The sequence below is a fragment of the Oncorhynchus nerka genome, linkage group LG1 (assembly GCF_034236695.1).
Source record: "Oncorhynchus nerka isolate Pitt River linkage group LG1, Oner_Uvic_2.0, whole genome shotgun sequence".
NCBI classification, from domain to species: domain Eukaryota; kingdom Metazoa; phylum Chordata; class Actinopteri; order Salmoniformes; family Salmonidae; genus Oncorhynchus; species Oncorhynchus nerka.
In genome coordinates, this window is record NC_088396.1 from 27,045,688 (window position 1) to 27,059,975 (window position 14,288).

The 14,288-nt window shown below is 45.6% G+C and overlaps 1 protein-coding gene across 2 annotated transcripts in view; it reads right to left on the reverse strand.

Moving 5' to 3' along the window:
* Positions 1-14,288, reverse strand: part of igsf3 (immunoglobulin superfamily, member 3) — a 105,393-nt gene that overhangs the window by 83,252 nt on the left and 7,853 nt on the right. The window contains exon 2 of one of the 2 annotated variants that reach the window (XM_029658280.2): positions 6,384-6,761. In XM_029658280.2, the coding sequence (XP_029514140.2) occupies positions 6,384-6,761 (378 nt within the window). Of the gene's footprint in view, positions 1-6,383; positions 6,765-14,288 lie in introns of both variants that reach the window. The other variant, XM_029658274.2, reaches the window with a different exon arrangement.

Genomic DNA, 14,288 nt, shown 5'->3' on the forward strand with positions numbered 1-14,288 from the left:
GATAGAGAGAGAGGTGATAGAGAGAGAGAGAGAGAGAGAGAGAGAGAGAGAGAGAGAGAGGTGATAGAGAGAGGTGAGAGAGGTGATAGAGAGAGAGGTGATAGAGAGAGAGAGAGAGAGAGAGAGAGAGGTGATAGAGAGAGAGAGTGATAGAGAGAGAGAGAGAGAGAGAGAGAGGTGATAGAGAGAGGTGAGAGAGAGAGAGAGAGGTGATACAGAGAGAGAGAGAGAGAGAGGTGAGAGAGAGAGAGGTGATACAGAGAGAGAGAGAGAGAGAGGTGAGAGAGAGAGAGAGGTGAGAGAGAGAGAGAGAGAGAGGTGATACAGAGAGAGAGAGAGAGAGCTGATACACAGAGAGAGAGAGAGAGAGAGAGAGAGCTGATACACAGAGAGAGAGAGAGAGAGAGAGCTGATACACAGAGAGAGAGACTTCCTAACCTCCTGCCCAATGTATGATCATATTAGAGACATATTTCCCTCAGATTACACAGATCCACAAAGAATTTGAAAACAAATCCAATTTTGATAGACTAATATATACTGGGTGAAATTCCACAGTGTGCCATTACAGCAGCAAGATTTGTGACCTGTTGCCACAAGAAAAGGGCAACCAGTGAAGAACAAACACCATTGTAAATACAACCCATATTTATGCTTATTTATTTTCCCTTGTGTACTTTAACCATTTGTATATTGTTACAACACTGTATATACATTGCTCAAAAAAATAAAGGGAACACTTAAACAACACAATGTATCTCCAAGTCAATCACACTTCTGTGAAATCAAACTGTCCACTTAGGAAGCAACACTGATTGACAATAAATTTCACATGCTGTTGTGCAAATGGAATAGACAACAGGTGGAAATTATAGGCAATTAGCAAGACACTAAAGGAGTGGTTCTGCAGGTGATGACCATAGACCACTTCTCAGTTCCTATGCTTCCTGGCTGATGTTTTGGTCACTTTTGAATGGAGGCGGTGCTTTCACTCTAGTGGTAGCATGAGACGGAGTCTACAACCCACACAAGTGGCTCAGGTAGTGCAGCTCATCCAGGATGGCACATCAATGCGAGCTGTGGCAAGAAGGTTTGCTGTGTCTGTCAGCGTAGTGTCCAGAGCATGGAGGCGCTACCAGGAGACAGGCCAGTACATCAGGAGATGTGGAGGAGGCCAACAACCCAGCAGCAGGACCGCTACCTCTGCCATTGTGCGAGGAGGAGCAGGAGGAGCACTGCCAGAGCCCTGCAAAATGACCTCCAGCTGACCACAAATGTGCATGTGTCTGCTCAAACGGTCAGAAACAGAATCCATGAGGGTGGTATGAGGGCCCGACATCTACAGGTGGGGGTTGTGCTTACAGCCCAACACCGTGCAGGGCATTTGGCATTTGCCAGAGAACACCAAGATTGGCAAATTCGCCACTGGCGCCCTGTGCTCTTCACAGATGAAAGCAGGTTCACACTGAGCACATGTGACAGACGTGACAGAGTCTGGAGACGCCGTGGAGAACATTCTGCTGCCTGCAACATCCTCCAGCATGACCGGTTTGGCGGTGGGTCAGTCATGGTGTGGGGTGGCATTTCTTTGGGGGGGCCGCACAGCCCTCCATGTGCTCGCCAGAGGTAGCCTGACTGCCATTAGGTACCGAGATGAGATCCTCAGACCCTTTGTGAGACCATATGCTGGTGTGGTTGGCCCTGGGTTCCTCCTAATGCAAGACAATGCTATACCTCATGTGGCTGGAGTGTGTCAGCAGTTTCTGCAAGAGGAAGGCATTGATGCTATGGACTGGCCCGCCCGTTCCTCAGACCTGAATCCAATTGAGCACATCTGGGACATCATGTCTCGCTCCATCCACCAACGCCACATTGCACCACAGACTGTCCAGGAGTTGGCGGATGCTTTAGTCCAGGTCTGGGAGGAGATCCCTCAGGAGACCATCCGCCACCTCATCAGGAGCATGCCCAGGCGTTGTAGGGAGGTCATACAGGCACGTGGAGGCCACACACACTACAGAGCCTCATTTTGACTTGTTTTAAGGACATTACATCAAAGTTGGATCAGCCTGTAGTGTGGTTTTCCACTTAAATTTTGAGTGTGACTCCAAATCCAGAACTCCATGGGTTGATTTTGTTGTCAGCACATTCAACTATGTAAAGAAAAAAGTATTTAATAAGAATATTTCATTCATTCAGATTTAGGATGTGTTATTTTAGTGTTCCCTTTATTTTTTTGAGCAGTGTGTGTGTGTATATATATATATATATATATATATATATATATATATATATATATATATATATATATATATATATATGACATTTGTAATGTCTTTATTGTTTTGAAACTTCTGTATGTGTAATGTTTACTGTTCAATGAACCATAAACAATTAATGAACATGCACCTGTGGAACGGTTGTTCTGAAAACTTCAGACACTAAAGAGGCCTTTCTACTGACTCTGAAAAACACCAAAAGAAAGATGCCCAGGGTCCCTGCCCATCTGCGTGAACGTCCCTTAGGCATGCTGCAAGGAGACATGAGGAATTGCAATGTCCGTACTGTGAGACGCCAAAGACAGCGATACAGGGAGACAGGACGGACAGCTGAACGTCCTCACAGTGGCAGACCACCTGTAACAACACCTGCACAGGATCGGTACATCTGAACATCACACTTGAGGGACAGGTACAGGATGGCAACAACAACTGCCAGAGTTACACCAGGAACGTGCAATCCCTCCGTCAGTGCTCAGACTGTCCTCAATAGGCTGGACTGAGGGCTTGTAGGCCTGTTGTAAGGCAGGTCCTCGCAAGACATAACCGGCAATGTCTCCTATGGGCACAAACCCACCATCGCTGGACCAGACAGGACTGGCAAAAAGTGATCTTCACTGACGAGTCGTGGTTTTGTCTCACCAGGGGTGATGGTCGGATTCGCGTTTATCGTTGAAGGAATGAGTATTACACCGAGGCCTGTACTCTGGAGTGGGATCGATGTGAAGGTGGAGGGTCCGTCATGGTCTGGGGTGGTGTGTCACAGCATCATTGGACTGAGCTTGTTGTCATTGCAGGCAGTCTCAACGCTGTGCGTTACAGGGAAGACATCCTCCTCCCTCATGTGGTACCCTTCCTGCAGGCTCATCCTGACATGACCCTCCAGCATGACAATGCCACCAGACATACTGCTCGTTCTGTGCGTGATTTCCTTCAAAACAGGAATGTCAGTGTTCTGCTTTGGCCAGCAAAGAGCCTGGATCTCAATTCCATTGAGCCGGTCTGGGACCTGTTGGATCGGAGGGTGAGGGCTAGGGCCATTCCCCCCAGAAATGTCCAGGAACTTGCAGGTGTCTTGGTGGAAGAGTGGGGTAACATCTCACAGCAATAACTGGCAAATCTGGTGCAGTCCATGAGGAGGAGATACACTGCAGTACTTAATGCAGCTGGTGGCCACACCAAATACTGACTGTTACTTTTGACCCCCCTTTGTTCAGGGACACATTATTCAATTTCTGTTCATCACATGTCTGTGGAACTTTTTCAGTTTATGTCTCAATTGTTGAATCTTGCTATGTTCATACAAATATTTACACGTTAGGTTTGCTGAAAATAAACGCAATTGACAGTGAGAGGACGTCTGAGTTTATTAACATACTGTGGGTTAACATAGGTTACTCCCATGAGCACTTGGCGTGAACTTTGACCTCTCTCTCAGAGCAAGTTCACCAGCCTCAGAGATGAAGATATGACGGGAACCAGATTCTGACCTGGGAGTGGAATTCTCACCCATACCAGCTGTGCTTTGAATGTTGGGAATGTTCGAGTGGATTTCTATGTGTGTGTTTGTGTGTCACAGAGAAATTGATGCTGGTGACAGACAAACACGGGGGAAAGGAGGAGGGGGGTGGTGAGAGAAAGATGGGTCAGGGCAAGTCTTGCCCCAAGACAGGTGGCACACTGTGAGACACTGAACACTTCCTCCCGATCTCTGATCCAGTCATGTACATTCTCAATGACTAGGCTTATCCTCCCATATGACCCCATTGCCAAAGCAAACTTCACAGTGTACACCTTGGGTTAACTGCCCTGAGCAATGTACGCATCTACCCTCATCTACCCTGTATGTACGTATCTACCCTCATCTACCCTGTATCTACCCTCATCTACCTTGTATATCCGGATCTACCCTCATCTACCTTGTATATCCGGATCTACCCTCATCTACCTTGTATATCCGGATCTACCCTCATCTACCTTGTATATCCGGATCTACCCTCATCTACCTTGTATATCCGGATCTACCCTCATCTACCCTGTATATCCGGATCTACCCTCATCTACCTTGTATATCCGGATCTACCCTCATCTACCTTGTATATCCGGATCTACCCTCATCTACCCTGTATATCCGGATCTACCCTCATCTACCCTGTATATCCGGATCTACCCTCATCTACCTTGTATATCCGGATCTACCCTCATCTACCTTGTATATCCGGATCTACCCTCATCTACCTTGTATATCCGGATCTACCCTCATCTACCTTGTATATCCGGATCTACCCTCATCTACCCTGTATATCCGGATCTACCCTCATCTACCTTGTATATCCGGATCTACCCTCATCTACCTTGTATATCCGGATCTACCCTCATCTACCTTGTATATCCGGATCTACCCTCATCTACCTTGTATATCCGGATCTACCCTCATCTACCTTGTATATCCGGATCTACCCTCATCTACCCTGTATATCCGGATCTACCCTCATCTACCCTGTATATCCGGATCTACCCTCATCTACCCTGTATATCCGGATCTACCCTGTATATCCGGATCTACCCTCATCTACCTTGTATATCCGGATCTACCCTCATCTACCTTGTATATCCGGATCTACCCTCATCTACCCTGTATATCCGGATCTACCCTCATCTGCTCTGTATGTACCCTCTATGCACGCATATCTACCCTCTATGCACGCATATCTACCCTCTATGCACGCATATCTACCCTCTATGCACGCATATCTACCATCTATGTATGCATATCTACCCTCAATGTACGCATATCTACCCTCATCTACCCTCTATGTACGCATATCTACCCTCATCTACCCTCTATGTACGCATATCTACCTTCATCTACCCTGTATGTATGCACCTACCCTCAAATGTACGCATCTACCCTTATCTACCATGTATGCATGCATCTACCCTCATCTACCCTGTATGTACGCACCTGCCCTCAAATGTACGTATCTACCCTCATCTACCATGTATGTATGCATCTACCCTCATCTAACCTGTATATACGCACCTGCCCTCAAATGTACGTATCTACCCTCATCTACCATGTATGTATGCATCTACCCTCATCTACCCTGTATGTATGCACCTGCCCTCAAATGTACGTATCTACCATGTATGTACGCATCTACCCTCATCTACCATGTATGTACGCATCTACCCTCATCTACCCTGTATGTATGCATCTACCCTCATCTACCATGTATGTATGCACCTGCCCTCAAATGTACGTATCTACCATGTATGTACGTATCTACCCTCATCTACCATGTATGTACGCATCTACCCTCATCTACCATGTATGTACGTATCTACCCTCATCTACCCTGTATGTATGCACCTGCCCTCAAATGTACGTATCTACCATGTATGTACGTATCTACCCTCATCTACCATGTATGTACGCATCTACCCTCATCTACCATGTATGTACGCATCTACCCTCATCTACCATGTATGTATGCATCTACCCTCAATGTATGCACCTGCCCTCAAATGTACGTATCTACCATGTATGTACGTATCTACCCTCATCTACCATGTATGTATGCATCTACCCTCATCTACCCTGTATGTATGCACCTGCCCTCAAATGTACGTATCTACCATGTATGTACGTATCTACCGTCATCTACCATGTATGTATGCACCTGCCCTCAAATGTACGTATCTACCCTCATCTACCATGTATGTACGCATCTACCCTTATCTACCCTGTATGTACGCACCTGCCCTCCAATGTACGTATCTACCATGTATGTACGCATCTACCCTCATCTACCCTGGTCCTGGGAGAGCCACAGGGTGCGCAGGCTTCTGTTCAACAATACAGTCTTCTAATCAAGACATTGATTAGTTGAATAAGATGTGTTGGTGCTTGGCTAGAACAAAAACATCCACACCATGTAGCTTTCAAACACCAGGGTTGGAGACCACTGTATCATATGTAGACATCCTAACTGCTAGTGATTATGCCCCATGTAGGCCCAGTTTAAAAGTGGTACACTATACAGAGAAAAGGGTGCCATTTGGGACACAGGCTTGGTGTATTGTGTTGTAACATGGACTCACCGGTGAGGTTGGTGCGGGCGCTGTAGGAGCCGAGGTACTGTCCGTCTGTGTTGGGGGTGTAACACTCAAACAGCCCCTGGTCTCTGGCCTGGACCTTGGTGATGTGGAGAAGGGCTGAGTCCCTGGTCAGCCTCTCGACCCAGATCTCCTTACTGTTGACCCTCTGGGCGTACACCGCGTACGCATAGTTGGACTGGGCCGTGCTCACGATGCGGATCTCGCGGTCGGGCACCGAGGTCAGGTACATGGACCACTCAAAGTCCTGCTCCACGCCCTCCTTGTAGCCGGTCACGTTGCACCAGATGGTCACGTGACTGCCCTCCGTCCGTACCAGCGGTCCGCTCTGAACGGTCACTACCCTCTGTGCCACGCTCACACCTGCTGGGCGAGAGAGGGAGGGAGGAGGAGGTCGGGATAGAGAGAGAAAAGGGGAAAGAGGCAAAGAACATTGGTTACAAAACTGCTGTTAAAACATTTAGCATCCTGGGAGCTTTAGACCCAGCACTCTCCCAAGAGGAACCGAGTCAACATGACATGTCCACTCAGTGTCCTGAAGAAACAGCCCTGTAGTGTCACAAACACACACACACACTACAGAAAGAGAGACCGTGGGGAATTATGAAATATGAGGTCAGTGTCAGTCTGTTAAAATTCTGTGACCAGGAGCCATGAAACTGAGAGGTCATGCACATCACACACTCACGGGACAAGGGTCATGCAAGGTTGTTATTTTAGTTCTTGGTGGAGGATATTCATGTCAATTGAAACACCTGTGGTCAGGGAGATCACAGTACACACAGACTCTGTTAAAAAAAACGGACATTTGAAAGAAGAGCAGACAATACACAGCAGCACAGGCAAAAGCATGCAGGTACACACCAATCCCAAACAGAAGGAGACTAGACACTGCTACCAGTCTACATGACCAACTGCAGAACACAGCTGTGTGTGTCTTTCACAGAGACCTCACAGAGAGGCTGTGTCTGTAGGCACAACAAATTTAAACTTCCAACATTCTCTCTTCCTCGTTGATCACTCTCTCGCAGTAACTTTCTCTCCCATTCCCCATTTTTCCTTCACTGTTGACTGACTGTGTGACAAAATCAAATCAAATCTAATTTGTACCCCTGTATATAGCCTCATATTGTTATTTTATTGTGTTACTTTTTATTATTTGTCACATGCGCCGAACAGGTGTAGGTAGACCTTACAGCGAAATGCTTACTTACAAGCCCTGAACCAACAATGCAGTTGAAGAAATAGTTAAGAAAATCTTTATGAAATAAAACACAATAAAATAACAATTACGCGGCTATATACAGGGGGTACCGGTACCGAGTCAATGTGCAGGGGGTACAGGTTCGTCGAGGTAATTTGGACATGTAGGTAGGGCTAAAGTGACTATGTATAGATAATAAACAGCGAGAAGCAGCAGTGTAAAAACAAAGGGTGGGGAGGGGGGGGGGGTCAATGTAAATAGTCAGGGAGGCCATTTGATTAATTGATCAGCAGTCTTATGGCTTGGGTGTAGAAGCTGTTAAGAAGCCTTTTGGCGCTCCGATACCGCTTGCCGTGCGGTAGCAGAGAGAACAGTCTATGACTTGGGTGACTGGAGTCTAACAATTTTTTAGGCCTTCCTCTGGCACTGCCTAGTATATAGGTCCTGGATGACAGGAAGCTTGGCCCCAGTGATGTACTGGGCCGTACGCACTACCCTCTGTAGTGACTTACGGTCGGATGGCGAGCAGTTGCCATACCAGGCTGTGATGCTCTCGATGGTGCAGCTGTAGAACTTTGAGGATCCGGGGACCCATGCCAAATATTTTCAGTCTCCTGAGGGGCAAAAGGTGTTGTCGTGCCCCCGTCAGGACTTGATTGGCATGTTTGGACCATGATAGTTTGTTGGTTTGTTGGCCTGTTCGCCCCACCTTGTCCTGTAGTCCACGATCAGCTCCTTTTGTCTTGCTCACATTGAGGGAGAGGTTGGCACACACTGCCAGGTCTCTGACCTCCTCCCTATAAGCTGTCTCATAGCTGTCAGTGATCAGGTGTGTGTGTGTGTCTGCGCATGCGTGCAGAAAATAATAAAATAATATCTAGTTGTATATTTAGTTGAAAAATTAACAAATGCATCCAGACTGTGCTCAGCGAGTCGACAAAACGAGAGAAAACGCTGTGTGCGCGTGCTATAGTGTGAGAGTAAGATTGTGTTTTTCCTCATATTTCGATCCTTTTTGGTTTTGTTTTGTGGTCCTTTGTCTTTTTTTCCATTTTGAGGCACATTTTGCTCATGAGCTCATAAAAGCGTTACAAATCTCTGATTTGTTTTTTGGCTGCCTCAGTTAAAAGGGATTTCAATTCAATAAGAACAGCGTTTGAGAACAAAAAAATTATAAAAATGAATCACTCCAAGGCTTCACTTCTCCAATAGACCACAATAAGATAGAACTGGCCATGAACTCACAGGCAGGACAGTTAAACACACTAAAACGTCTCAGGGGGATAAAGAGAAGAGAGAGGCCTACAGGAAAATAGCAATCATGCCAAAATACTGATGTTTTTATCTGCACTAAATGTGTGATATTTAATGTGTGGAATAACTCACAGGTTTGATATTGGGAGGTTGTTCTTGTCATCGTCCTACATTTATCAGTTCCCTTCCTCACTCTTTCTGTGCTCTCTCTTCTACTCAATTTCTGTCCTCTCTCATCCACTCTCTTTCTGTCCTCTCTCGTCCACTCTTTCTGTCCTCTCTCGTCCACTCTCTTTCTGTCCTCTCTCGTCCACTCTCTTTCTGTCCTCTCTCGTCCACTCTCTTTCTGTCCTCTCTCGTCCACTCTCTTTCTGTCCTCTCTCGTCCACTCTCTTTCTGTCCTCTCTCGTCCACTCTCTTTCTGTCCTCTCTCGTCCACTCTCTTTCTGTCCTCTCTCGTCCACTCTCTGTGGTTCTGTTGTCTTGTCAGTAAGAGAAGATATTAACATAATACCAGACCATTAGTAACCAGGGTGCCATTCAGTCTGACCACAGAGCTCAGAGTCATGGTGCTGTATTCCCTGATGCTCATGTTACTGCTGCCCTGGTCCAGTATTACTGCCAACAATACATTACTCACCACATGATTAGGCTGCTACTGCTCATATTGTATGAGCACTGAAACCATTATTCACCTCCCCCACCTCACTCTCAGTTTCTTTCTGTCAGGCTCTCTCTCCTCCCGCCTCTCTCTCATCACACTCTCCCTCTCCTCATACACCCAGCCTCTCCCCCTCTACGCTTTCTCGCTCCCTCCAGTCTCTCTCCCGCTTCCCTTCCTCTCTCTCGGAGTAAATTCCTGTCTCTCCTCTGTGCCTCGCGGTTCTCTCCATCTTTTCAGGCAGGATTTAAGAGGCTCTGTGAGACTTCAAAGCAACACAGCACTCTGCAGGCTGTTTTGAGAGGCTGACAACTACATACCAACCCCTCCAGACCTCTAACTGATCACTCTATCCCTACAAACTAATCCCTCTGTACCCTCCATCTGGCTGCCTCTTCACCTCTGTACCCTCCATCTGGCTGCCTCTTCACCTCTGTACCCTCCATCTGGCTGCCTCTTCACCTCTGTACCCTCCATCTGGCTGCCTCTTCACCTCTGTACCCTCCATCTGGCTGCCTCTTCACCTCTGTACCCTCCATCTGGCTGCCTCTTCACCTCTGGCTGCACTGTCTTTATCACTCGCTGCCCCTGGTACTGGTAGCGTTCATTTAAAGCCCTTTATAGCCCGTTCTCTACCACCAACAGCCCACTGTCAGTCTCTCACTGTAACACCGTCGCCACCTGCAAAGGCAGGCAGTCAATGTCACGCGGGTCATAGAGGAATGGACTTGGAAGCTTTTGGCATAAACAACAACTTATGCGCACACACACACACACACACACAAAAGAGGAAGCTGTAAAGAGGATTATGCTAAGTGGAAGTGGGGGGGGGGTAAACACTAATCCAATCATTTGTGGCTGGAAAACAGCATCATCTCACAGCACTGTACTGTTAGCACTCACACCGCCAGCTTACTCCAACCCTCACAGGATAATTACACACACCTGCTAAGGTGGGAGTTACACACAAACACACGGTACAGCTTATCATATTTGAAGCCATCCATCTTTTGTCATCCTGCTGGCATCAGTGGAGACATAAGACAGTCCTGTTACCTCCCTCCCTACCCCCTTCATTCCTCATTATACCCAGGATGCTAAGGGCTGAGCGCTGCACATGCCAACACTGCCTGGCTGGTCCAATGCCCAGGTGGATCTATTTACACACACAGCTGGCTCCTCCATATGGGCCATACTACAGAGTAGAGGAGAGGACAATCCCAGTCCTGTCTCAACTCCTCCACCAAACACACTACTTTGAAGGGTAAGAAGTGTGGAGGTAAGGCAACTAAAGGCACTGAAAAGGGGATAGATTATGAATATAGTTTAAATAAATAAATAAATGGACTCAGTCTTACGGATGGGAATATAATATCTTTATTAGTATTCGATTACTTGAGTGAGTGTTCATTTTTTTGAGAAAGACAATTGCAGACGTACACCAAACATTTGGAACAGCCTGAATTCGTCTTGGTATGGACTCTACAAGGTGTCGATAGCATGTTGATTCCAATACTTCCCACAGTTATGACAAGTTGGCTGGATGTCCTTTGGGTGGTGGAACATTCTTGATACACATGGGAAACTGTTGAGTGCGGAAAAACCCAGCAACGTTGCAGTTCTTGTCGCAAACCGGTGCTACATGATGGAGGCACACTGAAACACATTGAGTATACTTCACTGTGTGTCTTTTCCCGTTCTAGACTCGGGTTAAATCTCTCCCTAAGGAATCCATTAACATCATGCCCCTTTATTATCACCCATTTCGACAGACAGACAGACAATTCACATTTTCATTTGAACGAAATGGACCCGGTTAGCCATCAATTCATTTCAGAGGACTGCAGATGTAAGGCCTATTTCTCTACATATTACATTAATATGGGCCTGGATTCATATTAATGCTGCTCTTACATTACAGCTATTTTATTATAGATTGGATGGGATCCTTTCTCCAGTGTTATTCTGTGAGAAGCTGTAATGTAGTAGAGGTCGACCGATTATGATTTTTCAACGCCGATACCGATTATTGGAGGGCCCCAAAAAAAAAAGCAGATACCGATTAAAATCGGCCGATTTTTTAAATGTATTTGTAATAATGACAATTACAACAATACTGAATGAACACTTATTTTAACTTAATATAATACATCAATAAAATCAATTTACCCTCAAATAAATAATGAAACATGTTAAATTTGGTTTAAATAATGCAAAAACCAAGTGTTGGAGAAGAAAGTAAAAGTGCAATATGTGCCATGTAAAAAAGCTCATGTTTAAGTTCCTTGCTCAGAACATGAGAACTGGTGGTTCCTTTTAACATAACACTTCAATATTCCCAGGTAAGAAGTTTTAGGTTGTAGTTATTATAGGAATTATAGGACTATTTCTCTCTATACAATTTGTACTTCATATAGCTTTGACTATTTGGATGTTCTTATAGGCACTTTAGTATTGCCAGTGTAACAGTATAGTTTCAGTCCCTCTCCTCGCTCTTACCTGGGCTCGAACCAGGAACACAGCGACAACAGCCACCCTCGAAGCAGCGTTACCCATCGCTCCACAAATGCCGTGGTCCTTGCAGAGCAAGGGGAACAACTACTCCAAGTCTCAGAGCGAGTGACGTCACCGATTGAAACGCTACTAGCGTGCACCCCGCTAACTAGCTAGCCATTTCAAATCGGTTACACCAGCCTAATCTCGGGAGTTGATAGGCTTGAAGTCATAAACAGCGCAATGCTTGAAGCACAGCGAAGAGCTGCTGTCAAACGCACGAAAGTGCTGTTTGAATGAATGCTTACGAGCCTGCTGGTGCCTACCATCGCTCAGTCAGACTGCTCTATCAAATCATAGACTTAATTATAACATAATAACATACAGAAATACGAGCCTCAGGTCATTAGTATGGTAGAATCTGGAAACGTTCATCTCGAAAACAAAACGTTTATTCTTTCAGTGAAATACGGAACCGTTCCGTATTTTATCTAACAGGTGGCATCCATAAGTCTAAATATTCCTGTTACTTTGCACAACCTTCAATGTTATGTCATAATTACGTAAAATTCTGGCAAATTAGTTCACAACGAGCCAGGCGGCCCAAACTGTTGCATATACCCTGACTCTGCGTGCAGTGAAACGCAAGAGAAGTGACACAATTTCACCTGGTTGATATTGCCTGCTAACCTGAATTTCTTTTAGCTAAATATGCAGGTTTAAAAATATATACTTCTATGTATTGATTTTAAGAAAGGCATTGATGTTTATGGATAGGTACATTCGTGCAACAATTGTGCTTTTTTCGCAAATTGTTCTCTTTTGTTAAATCATCTCCCGTTTGGCGAAGTTGGCTGTCTTTGTTAGGAAGAAATAGTCTTCACACAGATCGCAACGAGCCAGGCGGCCCAAACTGCTGCCTATACCCCGACTCTGTTGCAAGAGAAGTGACACCATTTCCCTAGTTAAAAGAAATTCATGTTAGCAGGCAATATTAACTCATACGCAGGTTTAAAAATCTATACTTGTGTATTGATTTTAAGAAAGGCATTGATCTTTATGGTTAGGTACATTGGAGCAACGACAGTCCTTTTTCGCGAATGTGCACCGCATCGATTATATGCAACACAGGACACACTAGATAAACTAGTAATATCATCAACCATGTGTAGTTAACTAGTGATTATGATTGATTGTTTTTTATAAGTTTAATGCTAGCTAGCAACTTAGCTTGGCTTCTTACTGCATTCGCGTAACAGGCAGGATCCTCGTGGAGTGCAATGTAAAGCAGGTGGTTAGAGCGTTGGACTATTTAACCGTAAGGTTGCAAGATTGAATGGCCGAGCTGACAAGGTAAAAATCTGTTGTTCTACCCCTGAACAAGGCAGTTAACCCACCGTTCCTAGGCAGTCATTGAAAATAAGAATGTGTTCTTAACTGATTGCCTAGTTAATTAAAGGTGTAAAAAAAAAAAAAAAATGGTCCAAATTAGTGTCCAAAAATACCGATTTGCGATTGTTATGAAAACTTGAAATCTAATTAATCGGCCATTGCGATTAATCAGTCGACCTCTATAATGTAGACAGACCTCTCTCTCAGAACCAATATAACAGACAGCCAGACCTCTCTCTCAGAGCCAGTATAACAGACAGCCAGAACTCTCTCTCAGAGCCAGTATAACAGACAGACACACACTACATACAGTATGAGTCAGAGTAAGGGAGAGATCTCATCTTTAGCCTTTATAGGACTCCGAATTGAACTGGTCCTGTGTGGCTCAGTTGGCAGAGCAAGGCGCTTGCTATGCCAGGGCTGTGGGTTGGATTCCCACAGGGGACCAATATGAAACTGTATGCGCTCACTACTCTAAGTCACTCTAGACGCTACCGTCCCACCTGCCCATAAGAAGTTAAATGCATCCACGCATACTATTTTTGTCATACCACTTTAACCCTCTCAAAATCCTATCCTAATTGACATCTCTAGTTATGGCAACACTGTACATGGGCATTCTGTGGGTTTATGAGGTCAAACAATCACAATGCAACAGACTCCATCTCTGCCCTCAGCCTTCCTCGGCCCAGTCAGTAGACAGTCAGTCAGTCGACAGTCAGTCAGTCAGTCGACAGTCAGTCAGTCGACAGTCAGTCGACAGTCAGTCAGTCGACAGTCAGTCAGTCGACAGTCAGTCAGTAGACAGTAGAGAGTCAGTCAGTCAGTAGACAGAAGAGAGTCAGTCAGTAGACAGTCAGTCAGTAGACAGTCAGTCAGTAGACAG